General features: G+C 37.8%; 2 protein-coding genes across 5 annotated transcripts in view; one reads left to right on the plus strand and one right to left on the minus strand.

Annotated features, from left to right (window-relative positions):
* On the plus strand, positions 538 to 4,169 carry LOC105175781 (cationic amino acid transporter 1-like). 3 transcript variants are annotated; one of them, XM_011098366.2, is made up of 3 exons: positions 538 to 730; positions 1,363 to 1,832; positions 2,632 to 4,169. In XM_011098366.2, the coding sequence occupies exons 1-3, from the start codon at positions 708 to 710 to the stop codon at positions 4,053 to 4,055; spliced, it is 1,917 nt and encodes a 638-aa protein (XP_011096668.1). In that variant the 5' UTR covers positions 538 to 707; the 3' UTR covers positions 4,056 to 4,169. The 3 variants fall into 3 exon arrangements, with proteins under 3 accessions (XP_011096668.1, XP_011096669.1, XP_011096667.1); XM_011098367.2 differs by having other exon boundaries at positions 538 to 705; XM_011098365.2 differs by lacking the exon at positions 538 to 730 and adding an exon at positions 839 to 1,093.
* LOC105175782 (187-kDa microtubule-associated protein AIR9) overlaps positions 4,168 to 16,367 on the minus strand; it is a gene marked incomplete in the record, with an annotated part of 18,371 nt that continues 6,171 nt past the window's right edge. For both annotated transcript variants that reach the window (XM_020698352.1, XM_020698353.1), the window contains 28 exon segments: positions 4,168 to 4,610; positions 4,760 to 4,891; positions 4,991 to 5,023; positions 5,101 to 5,159; positions 5,315 to 5,446; positions 5,573 to 5,728; positions 5,823 to 6,004; positions 6,284 to 6,422; positions 6,891 to 6,964; positions 7,627 to 7,834; positions 8,132 to 8,253; positions 8,332 to 8,527; positions 8,999 to 9,118; positions 9,237 to 9,310; positions 9,408 to 9,492; positions 9,598 to 9,766; positions 9,950 to 10,068; positions 10,614 to 10,782; positions 11,259 to 11,386; positions 12,393 to 12,510; positions 12,584 to 12,768; positions 13,036 to 13,083; positions 13,188 to 13,288; positions 13,606 to 13,741; positions 14,176 to 14,351; positions 14,469 to 14,589; positions 16,115 to 16,229; positions 16,309 to 16,367. In XM_020698352.1, the coding sequence (XP_020554011.1) occupies positions 4,434 to 4,610; positions 4,760 to 4,891; positions 4,991 to 5,023; positions 5,101 to 5,159; positions 5,315 to 5,446; positions 5,573 to 5,728; positions 5,823 to 6,004; positions 6,284 to 6,422; positions 6,891 to 6,964; positions 7,627 to 7,834; positions 8,132 to 8,253; positions 8,332 to 8,527; positions 8,999 to 9,118; positions 9,237 to 9,310; positions 9,408 to 9,492; positions 9,598 to 9,766; positions 9,950 to 10,068; positions 10,614 to 10,782; positions 11,259 to 11,386; positions 12,393 to 12,510; positions 12,584 to 12,768; positions 13,036 to 13,083; positions 13,188 to 13,288; positions 13,606 to 13,741; positions 14,176 to 14,351; positions 14,469 to 14,589; positions 16,115 to 16,229; positions 16,309 to 16,367 (3,533 nt within the window).

Raw genomic sequence — 16,367 nt, forward strand, 5'->3', positions numbered from 1 at the left:
TATTTTTTTCAAATTAATTATTGATCATTCGTGATCCAAAACTTTCAAATAAAATTAATATTTTCTTCCTAAAATTCTATCAATGATTGTGAGATGCTATGGTTGTGGCTAGTAATAGGGCGATCCGTACATTACATGTTTGTGTCTAACATGCACAAATATTCATTATGTAATTACAATTATTTATATTTTTACTAATTTTAAAAATATGAGTCCACATGAAATCTGACGAAATTAATTATGCAAATAATTGTATCAAGATTTATTTCTTTTAAAGTAGATTTCATTTTCATTTATAGTGCATAGCTGATTCCACACGTTATGATTTTAGGGTCTAGAATTGGTGACTATCAATAACTTTTTGAAGCCAAGATTTTCAGATTTAAAGTAAAATTGGTAAGTAAAATTGAGATTTTGAAATCGCACCCTAAGCAGCCCAAAACAGCTGGAACCAGCACTAAAATTCCCAATTCACACACACAGAGTCAAAATTCAAAGTCGATTATTTCACCTATCTTTCCCTTTAAAAGCCAGCATTTAATTTAAGGGCTCATATATAAATCTCACATTGCATCGGACTCTTATTTCTCCAGTCAACTCCGCACACTATACTACCAAAGTCTTCTCCGATCTTTGCTCTCTCTACATTTTACCACCGTCGGAGTTTGTTGCCGAGTTACTTCTCCGGCGATCTCGATTCTCACTGTATGTTTTCTATACCTAAGAATGCGTACGTGTTGTGTTTATTTTATTTGTTTCTTCCGTATTTTATTATTGCTGATATCTGTATGTGGGTTTTGATATTCTTGTGAACCTGTACGTATATCACTTATTGTAGTGGATCGGTGAGATTGATGTCGTGGGATTTCAATTGTTTTAATAACAATTCATCAGTTACTGATCCTACGTATGCATACATATACTTCGTTGTCTTTGTTATGACTTTGTTGATAGAACATAGCATCTTCTGCCGGTCGCTGGACTTTTCTCAATCCCAGTCTTTTTCATATAAACACACCCACGCATCTATCATATATACAAGCTTTACTCGTCTGCCATTTTCTCCTTTCTTTTTTTCCTATAGATTTTTCAGGTATCTTTTCATCGTCTCCGTTTCTGTTAATTTTTTCACAAAATAAGCTTGGTTATTTTCAGTGTTATGGATGTCACAGTGCGATTTTATAGTTCTGAGACTTTTCTTTGAAGCCATCGCGATGTACACATCTGTTTGGCAGTCCAGGGATGGCGTTTCGCCTGTTTCGATGCCCTAATTATGATAGTTAATCCAATTTTTCAAAAGCGGCACGAGATCGCAGTTTGCTCTCTTTAATTATGCTATTTTCGTTGTAACTGTTGGTGCAGGTTACATTATCTTGAATTTGAAGGTTTAAGGGATACACAGGAAAACATGGGGACAGGCAACGAAGCCAACGGAGGAGGATCGTCGGGGCTAACCAGGAGGAGGGTGTGCACGTTCAGGAAAGACGATTTTCTCCCCGAGGAGTCGTTCAAGAGCTGGAGCAACTACGCCAGTGCATTGAAACAGACTCCCTATCGGCTGGTGGACCGGATTTTCACCCGGTCGAGCGTTGAAGCGGAGCTGGAGGTGAAGGCGCGCAGTGGGAATGAGATGAAGAAGACGCTTTCGTGGTGGGACCTAATGTGGTTCGGCATGGGTGCCGTCATCGGTGCCGGAATTTTCGTTCTCACCGGCCTCGAGGCTCGTGAGCACGCTGGCCCGGCCGTCGTGCTGTCCTACGCCGTTTCTGGACTCTCCGCCTTGCTTTCTGTCTTTTGCTACACCGAGTTCGCCGTGGAAATCCCTGTAGCAGGTAAAGCTATTACATAAATTTTCTTTTGTCGTTTTTTGAGTTTTTTAATACTCCAGGTGACAATTGAATGAGATATATCCCAACTATTAGTACTAAAAGAGGAGGTTCATTTTTTTTAAGGAAATTTAAGTAGTTTAACTTGGATTTTTACTGACTACAAGTTGTATGTACTCGTCGACCAATCACTTATGTTTACTCTCTGATGCTACTTCAACCTTCTTGAACTAAAAGAAGATAGATTAGTTAGTTGATGATCATTCCTAAAATACTTCTATACGGGTTTCTAGGTAACTCATAAATAACCAATAAAAATATTAACAAAGTAATCTATTGGAATTGTTTATTAATTTTTATCATCCATCTGGAAGATTAAGAGCTTTATCACTTCCACGTATTCATGTGACAAGTTAGGTTTTTCTTTTACTAATGACAATTTCTTAGTGGTGTTATCTGTCTAAGATACACTATGGTACAAAGAAATTTTTCCACAAAGCAAGTCTTCTCCTTATTTTTCTACAATTTTGGGCCCCTACTTGCCCCCATCAGCAATCAATTTCGTTGACATCTTTGAGCATACAAGGATACAACAAGTTTCTTATTGTGTTTTGTATAAAGAAAGCTGCTGTTTGTTGACTAGTAAAGCTAGGATGACTTCACAGTGACCGTATAGTACAATGTCGAATATAGGCCAACTCTTATGGGCCCAAACGGAGCCCAATATAATTTAGTAAAATCGGCCTCCAGACCATTTGCCCAAAGGATATTCTGTATTTTTCTCATCTTATTTTGAATTCTGCAGGTGGTTCATTTGCCTACTTGCGGGTGGAGCTTGGTGATTTCGTGGCCTTTATTGCTGCTGGAAACATCCTGCTTGAGTATGTTATTGGTGGTGCTGCGGTAGCTCGTTCATGGACATCTTACTTTGCCACACTCTGTAACCACGACCCAGATGATTTCCGTATCCTGGTCCATGGTCTGACCGACGGCTACAACCAACTTGACCCTATAGCTGTTGGTATCATGATTGTCATCTGTATAATTGCAGTTGTCAGCACAAAAGGCTCCTCGCGTCTCAACTACATTGCCTCCGTCGTTCACATGGTCGTCATTCTCTTTATCATCATAGCCGGTCTCATCAAAGCAGACCCCAAAAACTACACTCCCTTTGCACCTTTTGGTCCCCGTGGCATCTTCAAAGCTTCTGCAGTTTTGTTTTTTGCTTACGTTGGTTTTGATGCAGTTTCTACCATGGCCGAGGAAACTAAGAACCCTGCTAGAGATGTTCCTATAGGTCTTGTCGGTTCGATGGTGATCACCACTACCATATACTGCCTGCTAGCGATAACTTTGTGCCTTATGCAGCCATACACAAGCATTGATGTCAATGCTCCTTTTTCAAGGGCATTTGAGATGGTAGGGTGGAGTTGGGCTCAATATGTAGTTGCTGCTGGGGCATTGAAGGGAATGACATCAGTTCTGCTCGTTAGTGCCGTGGGACAGGCCCGCTACCTTACCCACATTGCCCGTACCCATATGATGCCCCCATGGTTTGCCAAAGTTGATCACAAGACCGGAACACCCATTAATGCCACCATAGTCATGCTTGCAGCTACTGCAGTCATCGCCTTCTTCACAAAACTGGACATCCTATCGGAACTACTGTCAATCTCAACACTCTTTATTTTCATGCTTGTAGCCCTTGCCCTTCTTGTTCGTAGGTACTATGTTAGTGGGGAGACAACACCTGAAAACCGCAACAAGTTAATTGCCTTCCTTGCCCTAATTGTTGGATCCTCAATCGCCACATCTGCTTACTGGGGAATTAGCAAGACAGGTTGGATTGCCTACTGCATAACCGTACCCATCTGGATTTTGTCTACTGCAGGACTCTGGTTTTTCGTTCCCCCAGCCCGTACTCCTAAGCTTTGGGGAGTTCCCTTGGTGCCTTGGTTGCCATCAGCTTCCATTGCCATAAACATCTTCCTCCTGGGGTCAATAGACAAGCACTCATTTGAAAGATTTGCCGCATGGACTGCATTCCTCTTGGTTTACTATTTCTTCTTTGGGCTGCATGCATCATACGATACTGCCAAAGCATTTGGTGTGAAGGCTGGACAGGAGGGAATGTATAGAAAAGTTGAAGAAGGTCAGGTATCATCAGCGGCTATTTCTGGATTTGATGGTGTTGATACCAGAAATGCCCCTTCTGCGCCAGCCCCCTAGATTAATTTCCAACTTGTCTTGCTAGTGTGCATATTTTATCTTGTTTGTGCAATTTGTCATTGCCAGCGTATATGTATTTCAATTTCATAATGATGTCACTTGGTCAATTGAGTAGCAAAGTATTATACAGCTGGCGAGCTGGAGTTTCTATACATTACGCAATAAAGAAAGAAAATATCATTGGGACAGTAATTATTCAAACAAATAACCACACCAAACCCCTCTCCAAGAGAAAATTCATACAACCATACTACTTGCGATAACAATAATCAGGAAGCAGATGCTTCCAACCTTAATCCCTCCCACTCAATAAAAAGGAGAGGAAAAAGGCAAGAAAATAAAAAAACCACATGGTATCTCTAACAAAATAACACAGCGTTATGCCTCTATTTTGAGAAGAGTGTTCAGTGATGTACTGTTGAAACGCTGTGCAAGCCCTCTGATCACAAGGACAATGACATCACGGAGATGTCGGGTCTGTACCATCAAATCTACTTCATTCTCACTGTCAACAACAATCCTAAGACGATGTTGATCATTTCGGAATAGCTCAACCTACACAAGACATGCAATAGATATACATAAGTCTTCCTGAGAAAATTATGAAAAATGTGGTCCTTCCACTTTCCTAGTAATATATATGATGCATCAGATTTAATTGCACTTGCATTAATAGTTTGGGTGACAGAAGAAACCACACATACATGGAATGGTGGAGCATAACTTCCACGAATTTCTGTCGTTGGAAATGAGGTCTTGGAACCAGGTTTTACAACCTTGACTCTTTTTCTATTCACTTCCAGGATTCTTCTCTCAAGACTTCCCATTCCAGGAACCTGCAATGATGCACAAAATGTTGCTATAATGAGACTCAGAAATTTTATACATTTCTTGACGACACTGAAGCTGGTAGAGAGTACTGGAGAAAAGAGTACCCTTTTAGCAGCCCGATCCTTGTCGCACAGGGCCTGTACCGGAACCACTTAAAAGATAAGTTTGGCGAACATTTTAAGCACTAAAACAAATTATTGAGACGAGGAAATACCTCAAACTTCACTGATCCAAGATCCAGCTTCTGCTTCACTTCTTTATGAACATCAGGCTCTGCAAGTAGATGAAAATCATTGATAACTCATGAATATGGAATGTGACCAGTATATATGGTAAAATAAACTCTTATCTAATAAACCTCGAAGACCAACCACACATAGAAATAATAGTCAGGAGAGTAGTAATTGAAACAAACAGAAAGCATTTACCAACTGCAATTGGATCCGTTGATGCAGAAACGGGTTGTCCCTCAATTCCATCATCTCTTACCGGTGTGTAAATAGCAACTAACCTGTAGCCTACATCATCAACATTTGCCTCGTACATCCTTCCTGTCTCCCCTGCGGCCACAAATCAACATGTGCAATGGAGAAATCAGATTATCATAAAACCTAATCATCTTGTTCTTCATTCCCGGTCAACTTCTTAGTGAAGAATAATGGAAGAATCAGCCAAGAATGCTATACCAGGAATAGAGATGAGGTCAGGACTTCCCACCATTGATCTAAGCCACTGAATCCTACTTTTCCCTTCCTTTCCCCCACTATAAATGCCACGTACAGCATATAAATTTGTGTGGAAACCTCGACCCTCAATTTCCAGCTTGTCCATTCTAGGAACTCCTGAATACAACAGACAGCAAACACTTCAGAATTCAGCTACAAGGTTCAATTAATTATAAACAAAAAATTCTAATTAATTTTACATAGTATACACCTGGTAAAACTGAAGAAGTTTCAGCATATGCTGGCTCACTTGATCTTCCAAACACATCAGTAACTATGCATTCACACCTCAAATGGCGACCAATGTCCTCAAACCGTATTTTATAGGAGCAAGACCGCTGCGATGGGAAAAGCTCAAAAGACTTCTCCTTTTCAGTTTCAGATGAGAAAAACCTACAATTTTGGCATCACACATGTTGACACCCAAATAAGTGGAGGCTTGAGAAATTAGAACTGAACAGGAGATAAACATTAAATATCCACTTCTTTCAAGAGCTTTCCACTAAAAACCTACAAATGGACAAATGAGTTTGAAATGTTTTTGGTGCAAAAGGCTAGATAAACCCCTGCACCATCACATTGCAGCAAGTGAACAAATTCAGAGGGAAATCCATCATGGCTAAGACAGCATATCCTTTAAAGATATCAAGCAAGTTGGATGCGGAGATATACCACTGATACTTCACTTCTTTCTTGTACTTTCCCCAAACAAGCTGTTGATTTTCGCTCTTCGGAATAACTTCAAGAGCAGTCAATACTTCTCCTTCAACAGCTTTACCAGTGAGAGCTAGCATCTCAATTCTTGGCAACTCTGATATAAAAGGTCCAAATTCAGATTAATCTAATAACCAAAATAAAAGCTTTACTTGTAATGCAATTTTTCCCCACGACAATAAATAAGAAATTATGTCATTAAATTTCACAGCTAGCATTATGCCATTTATTGCTTCAGAAGAGAATAAACAATGATAAGTATGTCGAAATATGCATGCTTATGGGTACTCTTGAGTAACTATCCCATAATTATTGACTGCATAGAGATGGATGCCAGGGTGACTGATATCATTAGTCATTGCTGTAAAACCAAGTGTTAACCATTTCCAACTTAAAAATACTGATTCAATGTTCCACATTCCATATAAGTTTCTATAAGACTGAGCAGGAACCATCTGAGTTCAGCAAGTACTAAAATAAGTTGGTCATGAATGTTCAGGATTAAAGGTATAATGTGTGACTACACAACCCTTTCAGAGCTTATTAAGCTTGTTTAGATCACCACCTGGCAAAATTATGTCACTGGGCTCAGATAATCGAAGTTCTCCAACAACTGAATCTGAACGAACTGGCGTATATCTGCAAGATGCACGAAATACTTACTTGAATAAATCAATCACCAAGAAACAACAAACAGATCCAGTATCTACAAAGCATTTTAAAATACTTTGCTACCACTGAATGAGGAAATAGAACAATACATTTTAGTGTTTTATACTCACATTTACCTCACCCAATTTTTTAGAAAAGAGAATCTTTTAGTTCCATATTCTAAATTGATCAACAGGCAATGTAATATTTTAGGAATTAGTTTGCAACATACTACTAGAATGAAGCAAAGTTACATTAAAGATTTATAGAACATAATATAAGAAAAAGAAAAAAGAAACTGAACTGCTGATGGAAATTTCTTGTTGGAAATAAGAATTGTCTCATAATGTCTGAGATGTATTTCATTTTGATTCTTATTTGTTGGCTCCATTCCTATGTAGAACTTCTTCTGATATGTAAGACCATAAAGCTATCAATTCTTTTCCAGATTGGAATCCTTAAAAGAAGTCTATGAGATCATATGGATGTCTATCCCTATTTTTACTCTTGTATTAAATCACACTAGGTGTACTAGTAATTGTTTGGTCAGAAAGAGAAATATATGCAGATATACAATAATGTATTGGACCCAAGTACATCATAAGCATTGTTCTCAAGTGAACATAATAAGAGAGAGCTAGATTGATTACCCAAACAACAATCTGTAGTTATAATCTTCATCTGTGACTTCATAAGTTCTAGAATTAGCTCCTTCAGTAAGAACAATCATTCCATCATCAGATTGTCTATACCAGCTAAATAAGCTTGCTCCTTCATATCCACCAAAATATTCTCCTTCTCCATAATAGGTGCTTGAAGACAACTTCTTCACACAAACATTAGATACTGCTGGAACAGCTGCCACATGATATCATTTATACAGATTAAAATACGAAGAAGTTTAGAAAATAAAAAATGATTGAGCTGATATGTCTGTGCAATTTGGGAAGAAAGGTTAAATACTTACAACACATAGGAGAAAGAGATCAAGAGAGGGAGAAATAAGCTACAATATATTATACGCCTTTATTAATCTCGAGCATAGTGGATGCAGAAAAGGGGGAGAAGGAAAAACTTCTATGAATAGCATTTATCAAAACAATTATTCAAGGAACCATTTTCTAGATCATGCACACGAGGGAAATCAGATTCTACCTGGAATAACTGGAGACTCACAAATTGACACCACCGGCTTTCCACATTTCCCATCTGACCGTGTCGGCACCCAATACAATGCTAAATAAGTCCCCACATCTTCAACAGATGGAGTATATGTTCTGACCAGAAGTAATTAATTTAATAAGATAGAATGTCAGGGATTTCATGAGATGGGAATGACTTAAAGAGATACTTACAATGTCTGCCCACGTATATCAACATTTTCACAATTATTTGCCAGTTCCATTAGGGCAGGTTCATGAAGCTTATTCTTTGTTCTGAACCAAATATACTTCCCAGCTCCTTCTTGTCCTCCAAAGTACCTTTTTTCAGGGACCACTTCCTGGCCCTCAGAGCAATCAGGAACTACCAATTTAACACCTAGAGGATCCCCTGCATTTAAGATTATGTTTTTAGACATGGGATCATAAGGTTCTACATCTATTGTATTATGCAGAGATAGTTGATGCTTAGAAAATCACAATAATAACAATGCTAATATGAAGTAAAAGAGAATCCAAGAGACTGGGCACTCGTGTGCCTTCCTTTCCATGTGGTTGGGACTGTTAAATTTGATATGCAGGCATGGGTTGCCAGCAAGCTCAGCAAGATGGCACCACAAGGATAGAACCGTCAATATAAAAGGCAATACGTTATCAAGGGATTTCAAGCTTGGGTGACAGAAGAGTTCAACACCAAGGAAGCATGCAAGAAAATTGAACAGAAAGCAATAACAATGAACATTTTTGCATGTAAAGTCACTACTCCAGTTAACGGAAACAAGGATGTAAAAGTGGTTTCACAAAAAGAAAAGATGACTGCTATGGAGGATCCTAGAACATATAAAACAAACGAAGTGCTAACCAGGAGCAACAGGATGAGAAACCAGTGTCTTTGGGCTGCCCTTCATGCCATCAGCACGGACAGGTGTATAAACAAGCTCCACACAATCTCCCACTTCATTAAAAGTTAAATCTAGAAATTCTGCAAGGTCAAATACAAGTTCTCAGATACATGAAAATATATTTTTATATTTTTTTTAAAAGAAAAAGATCAGAAGAACAAAAGAAGATAGAGCCAACAAAAGCAGAAAAGTATCTACCTCCAACATGAAGTTTCTCTCGCAGACCATTGCCCTTCACTCTGAACCACTCGTACAAGCAATCTCCCTTCAACCTGAAAAGTGAAGAGCATTACATCAGATACAATGAACGTGAAGTTTGTGAAGAGGCAGTAGTTGAACTATAAATCAAGGCTTTTTACGGAGGCCTACCCTCCACTATAAGAAGCGATGAAGCTTAAATGCGTTCCTTCAACGAGGGAGCCATGAAATTCAAGTGACCAGCATGTTGGGGGTCCTGGAATGAGAAGAATTTGCTCAGTAGTTTAATTTTCATGTGATGAGAGAAAAATAGCATGTTTCACAGACAAGAAAGTGAAATATAGTTCCCTAAAATTGTTACCAGGCACAATCGGTCCAACTTGTTCAGAAAGGACAATAGGACCACGGGCCCAGTCATTTCGGATGGGCTCACAGGAAACTGATATGAAGAAGCCAATATCATCTATAGAGAGCATGTATGATGAAGAAGTTGCACCACTTATTTCACCGTGAGTACCATTTGAACTAGTCTGCAACAGCAATATGGCAGAATTTCAACTTATTGAAAGTGAAATATGCCAATTAAATACAAACTTGTGTGGAGAAAATGCTATTAAAATTATCAGCTGTTCCTATAGTGAAACTCTATCATAACATGACAAGCTCAATAAGAGAAATAATATGGTAACACTAAGCCAAATGAAATTAAGTACCCGGAACCAGCGGTAAATTGACTCTCCCTCTTCACCACCCCAATATTTCTTTTCAACATTTAGAGTAGTGCCTTCAATAGCCGTTCCATTAATTTGTAAAGAAAGCAGTCTTGGGCTTCCTAATATGACATAACATGGAGGAGAAAAAATGTTAACCTCTATATCCACAAAGATAAACTTATCATTATTGAGAGCTTCATGGGGTCTTGCATCATATAATGTGGAAAACAAGGATAATCAGTACTTAATATCCTGTCAAAATTTAGATAAAACATCTGAACAATCCATCATCAAAGGAAGAATTTTGAAAGAACTAAAGCAATCAATAAAATTAGAGATTCCTGCATCAGCATATCAATGTTATTGGAATGAAAATTCAGCTGTCAGATTCTTCAGAAAAAGAAGGGAAAGGAGGTAGAAAAAACCCATTGGAAAGCCCCAAAAGCAACAAACTCCTAGGTCATAAAAACACAAGGGGCAACAATTAACAGTAATAAAGAGAACAGCCCATATTTTCCCTGCAGGCTGCAATAACCAGACATTTTGGTTTTAGCTCTTTCCAAGTGCTAAATTGTCATGCCACATTGTTTACATTCAAAAAAATTTCAAAGGTAAAACAAGTACCAACTCCAACAAGAACTGCAGATGCAATCTTTGTAGTTACCTGGACGAACACGTTCTTGTCCAATACAAGTTCTTGGTTCACCTACAATACCATCACTGCGCACTGGAGTACAAGTAAAAGATATGAATTTACCAATGGCATCTTTGGGAACTCGATATTGAAGGAGACCCGAAACCTCAGGTATTATAGTACCCAAGTCATTTTCCACCTGCAGGGGTCAAGAAATACATAACTTAAACACCAAAATCGATCAAGAAAAAGCTATGGCAGAACACACACCAAATGGTAAGGTAACTTCATTCTTCAAACATGTGAAATTTGTACAAGCATATATATGCTCCAAACTATTGTTTCTTTGGAAAATTAGCCCATTAAACTTTTTGGTGGTCTTTTCAAATCAACATAAGAAGATGACAGGATTCACCCTACATGGGGTAGAGATTTATTAGCTAAGTCCACAAATATTTTAGACCTATTCATACTTCAGTTGTTAAGTGCTTTGCATGTTTTTGCAGCTAATGCTGTTAGCAACGTAATGCTTGAACCTACACGTCTGGTAAATCGGTATTTACAGTCACTGATGTTAATTGGATTTAGTTTATATTCCCTTCTAAGGCCCTTCATTGCCGGTAAAAGATTTAAGATGTATGGTTTACATGTGACAGGTCTGCAGTATTAACATACCTCATGAAGATACCAATTATAGATACTCTTCCCCTCATGACCGCCAATATAACCATATGATGCTGTCAACACTCCACCTTCGGAGTAATCACCAGTTATAGACAAAAAATTGAGACTAGGGGGAAGAGCTGCATAAATAATAAATACATGTTAGAAATCGTTTTATAGCAGCTTTAATAGAACAGTCAGCCAACCACTTTACCTTCACTACAAGTTAAAAGACATGCAAATAAAACAAGAAATGATTTCAAGTAAGGCATGAGCTATAACAGAGGGCTCACGAGCATGGTTTTGGGAACTGGACCATCAGGTCAAAATGCTTAAACTCAAAATCGCAAGGACAGTTTACCAAAGATCATATAAAGCAGCGACTACAAGACAAGAATTCAAGGCAATGTGGAAATTTAGCATGCCTTATAGAAAAACTTTTGGGGAAGCAAAATGAAACCGAATAACAACATAAATGTAATATAATGTAAATGATAGTTAGATGTGATAAAGTTTAGTTAAAGAACAAAAGCTGCTGAATATTTTGAAAAACAGCTCTAGCACTGTGAAAGCCAAAATCCCTAGATAGACGAATGAACCTTTTATAATAGTTCAATGCAATGATTTTTCATAAGGTTCCCTCCAATAGTTAGGGTCACGGTTGGCATAAACATGACTTCCAGCATTTTCACCATAGTAAAACCGCAGTAGTGGTAACGAATAAATGAAAGTACGATTAGTTTGACTGTTTGAGACAGTACAAACATATTTTGAAAATCAAATAAAGAGAATCGAGACATTCAACAGTACATATATTAGCTACTAAGAAATACATCCTAAGGAATAGTATGGGTTGGGAACAACCCTAATGTATTATAGATAGCTATTTCTCTCATTCTTTTTTTTCTCAATATGTTAACTGCTCTTTGAAATAAAGTATGATCAATTTCCTCTAATATCATGTTCTGATAAGAATCAGTCCCCTCTACTCATGACAAATAGTTGTAGAAGAATGAACAATAGGCAGGCCTAAGAAGCTTTACTAACTGTAAATCAAAATATACAACAAAAGTGGTTTGGCAACTTTTCCAGTCTCCTGAATCGTTGTCAAAATTAAAGGATACAATTTGAACAGAATATACTCACTCTCAACAACTGTATCAGAAATCACATAAGCCGGTTCACCAGCTTCACCATCTGGAGTCATTGGTGTAAATTTTGCAACTATGTATTTGCCAACAGCTCCCAAAGGTATGCGAAATGCCTATGTAAAGGAAAATGCAGAGCTGAAATCACGGATCATAATATGAGCTAAGAAAAGATGCTGCTAATCATACCTTAGCAATTTTGGATGTGCTTAATGGTTCAAGACCATTTTCACCTTCAAAAGTAGAAGAACTGGTCTTGAACCACTGAACTCTACTAGACGCTTCCATTCCTCCAGTAACAATACCAGTCACAGTTACCTTACTTCCCTCCTTCAGTTCACCAATTATCTTAATGTTTGTTACTCTTGGTGGTGCTGTGATTGAATACAGAAAAAAGGAAGAAAATGGAGTAAACGAGACTAAAAATGAAACCACAAGAAATTAAAATAGTCATTTACCAACCAAAGCAATTGCGACTGCAGTAAAGCCAAGAACAACTTTGGGTGAACACTCATAAAGGAGGAAGAAGTTGAATAGCCAATATTATTCACAAAGACAAGCATTTTTTATGTCTGAAATGTTGCCCCTCACTGTTCACACTAATAGCAGCCAACTCAGAATTAAAATTAGCTGTTACATACCCTGCTTAACTGTATGGGACACTACTGACATAGACTTCCCTTCCTGCCCTGAAAATAGTCAGAATACTGGGAAGATTTATACATGCAGCAAAATGTAGACATAAAGCAGGCTAAGGAATAAATGAAAGACTTGCACTATGTAAATGAACAACCTTCAAAGTTGACAGGTGTATAAACAAATGTCAGTCGTCGTAAAACATCTTCTTTTGTCAGAGTGTATTCGTTTGTACCCGTCAACACCAAGGTAAATTCTCTGCAAACACAAGCCGAAGAAAGAAACTAACCCAGTTTAGAGAAATGAATAGATTACTACTCTCCCACAAGAAAAATGAAAAACAATGAAAACAGAAGAGGTCCATGCTAGAGAGGGAAACTTACTCAGAGAACTAACACAAGTTAAAAGTATAACCAAGAGTCAAGACCAATTGAGACAAATAATAAGACTACTGATTGACCCAAACCACAATGAAAATTCTCGTGTAAAAAGAGAAAGTTAAGAAGAAAAACACAAGTGGTCAGACAAATTTGTTTCTTTCATGACAGAAATAACACAAGGAAATGAACACCTACCCAGTATCCTTATCCTCACGCAACCACTCAAATGTGCTGGGGCCTTCTTTTCCTCCAAAATACTTGCCTATCCCTCTGATTGTATTTCCTTCCACAGCATCTCCAGTAACTTGTACATCAGTGACAGATGGAGGAGCTGCCAACAAGGAGCAATAAAAGTGCGTAAGAAAATGATGGAGTCAAAAAGGAAAACGAAATCAAAATCTATAATAAAGTATTAATTAAGAAAGCCATGAAAGTTAGTCCCGAAAGTTCAAAACTTAGCACTCAAGCACAAGCCATATAGTGATCTAAAAGTAGGCAAATGAACCATCAAAGCTGCAGTTGCAATATATTTCTTGCTAAACAACAGAAAGTTTCAGGAGTTGTCAAATTGATGGTTCATGGTCAGGCAGCAAAAATGACTAGGATTATAAAGACGTGCATTGATAAGGCACGACTATTTTTTTCTTACTCAAAAAAGGTGCATTAACAGTTAAGAACCAGGTCACCTTTCAGAAATTCCACTTTACCTAAGGTGCCAGTGTAACTCAAAATGGGAAATAAGGATAAAAGTGCTACCAAACTCACCTGCTTTTACATAATCAGTGATTGCATATTGAGGTTCCCCTTTGGCACCTTCTTCAGTAACTGGTGTATACATATATACCAAACATGAATCTATGTCGTCTAGCGTCAGCTGATACTCTTCTTCTTCTGCCCCAGTAATGACAACAGGACTGCTATTCCACCGCCTCCTAAGCCAACTGTGGAAAGGAATAATAGTTCTCTCAAATGAAGAGGATAAGCATTTTTCTGCGAGACTGGGGGAATAGAACAGTCAAAATCAAGATGCTTCATATGGAAAGCATGGATGATCTCACCTAGCAACACCTTTCGCTGGAGTTCCTCCACACCATGCAACCTCAACATACCCTTTAATTGTGTTTCCCTCCACCAGCTCTCCACGTACATCAATCTTCATGACCTTAGGGATTCCAGTGCCTTCAGAAGGATACCCAGGAATAGTTAGTGACATGGAACAAATACATATCCAAAAATGAATTCGTTCAGATCATGTAAAACTTTGTTTAAGTAAAAACAATTGATATAATAATATGATATTGATGAGTGCGGCAGCAGACAGTAACTCAGTCAATATCAACTAAAAAAAGAAGGGTGCGCATCCAACATCAGGGAGCAGAGGATACTGAAGGACAAAAAACTTAGGGCCCGTTTGGTTGTGTTTTCATTTTCATTTTCAGTTTCCAACATTTGGAAATGGGTAGAAATGCTTTATTGGTTTTTGTGCGAAAACTGAGAATATGTTTGGATTAGTTGTTTCCAAATAAAGGTATATAGGTGTGAGAATGTTGAATATAGGTATATGTATTTTTGATGTGACAGATGACCAAATTGATTGAATATGTGAAATTATAAAATAATCAAAGTGAGTCTTGCCATTTGAAATAATTTTAATTGATTTGAAATAAGAAAAGACATGTTGACAAGATAAGATAAGTATGACAAACCCATGTGACCTATAATTTCAAAAATTTGAGAATTAAACTAGGAATGCATTCTCAATGAAAATGGCTTGACCAAACAAAATCCCAACTACCCAAATAGTGAAAAGTGGAAAAAATCTCGTTGAAAACACAACCAAACAGGCCCTTATATTGTCAGAAAGAAAACATGAATGACAGAGACACCAAAAGAACCAGAAGAGCAAGGGTGCTTAGACTAGTTTAAAAACAAAAAAGACATCCTTTAACTGGCATGGAAAGCCCTATTCTACCAAGGCCAGGCCACACAAGTGAAGCTGACTGGAAGTTGGGTCTCCTGGGGAGGAGGACCACGACAATTTTAGTTACACCGTTGAGTTGTCAACATATTTTGAGGCATCAAAAAAGGTATTATATGAGTCATCATCGTACTAAGACTGATTGGCTTCAAGTTGTAATCAGACTCGTTACATGAGTACCCAACCCTTTGAGGAACTAAATGGCCAGTTCTTTTGATTGACTGCTTTAGAGATAGCTAAAGTTTAAAGGAGGGATTGCTTGAAAGATATTCTTTATCTCATCTCATATAACTCTATTTGCATTTGAATTTTAAAAAAATCTAGAGCATATTTTACTATGATGAAAAAAAGATCATGTCACATCAACTCTAATCATTATATTTTATCTCTTACCTACAACTTCTTACACATCACATCAACCATCTTCATTATATTACCTCACAGCCAAAAACAGTACTTTTCCATCTCACCCAATTTACTTTGTTTTTGTCATTGGGAAGAGATAGGATGCCGAACCATCCCTCCCTACATAATTCAAGCAGTTATTCCTTTCATGCTTTTTGCATATCATGAATTTGGGAAGCATGAACCGGCAGATTCTAGCATGCAAGCAAGATGATACATAAATTACTGTTGTCTGTATAATTTTTTGGCAAAATACAGCATCAAGTACATGGAATATGTACTCATATCAGCAATTAAATCAATTTATTAGAGAAACTATACCTGGAGAAACTGGCGAAGATATTGCAAAAATAGTAGGATATTCAGTATCACCGAGTATTGGGGTACACTCCACTTTCAAGATTCTGCCAATGTCATCATTCTTGGGAAAGTAGATCTGACATAGAGTTTAAGGCAATTGTCTAACTCTCTAATGATTAATGAGAAATTGAATTGCTTGAAAACTATAGGCAAACCTCTTTGCATGCGCCGGAAATTACTGTAAAATTTGAAGGAGTCCGGTCTCCTATGAACC

This window comes from Sesamum indicum, linkage group LG12 (assembly GCF_000512975.1).
Source record: "Sesamum indicum cultivar Zhongzhi No. 13 linkage group LG12, S_indicum_v1.0, whole genome shotgun sequence".
NCBI lineage: Eukaryota > Viridiplantae > Streptophyta > Magnoliopsida > Lamiales > Pedaliaceae > Sesamum > Sesamum indicum.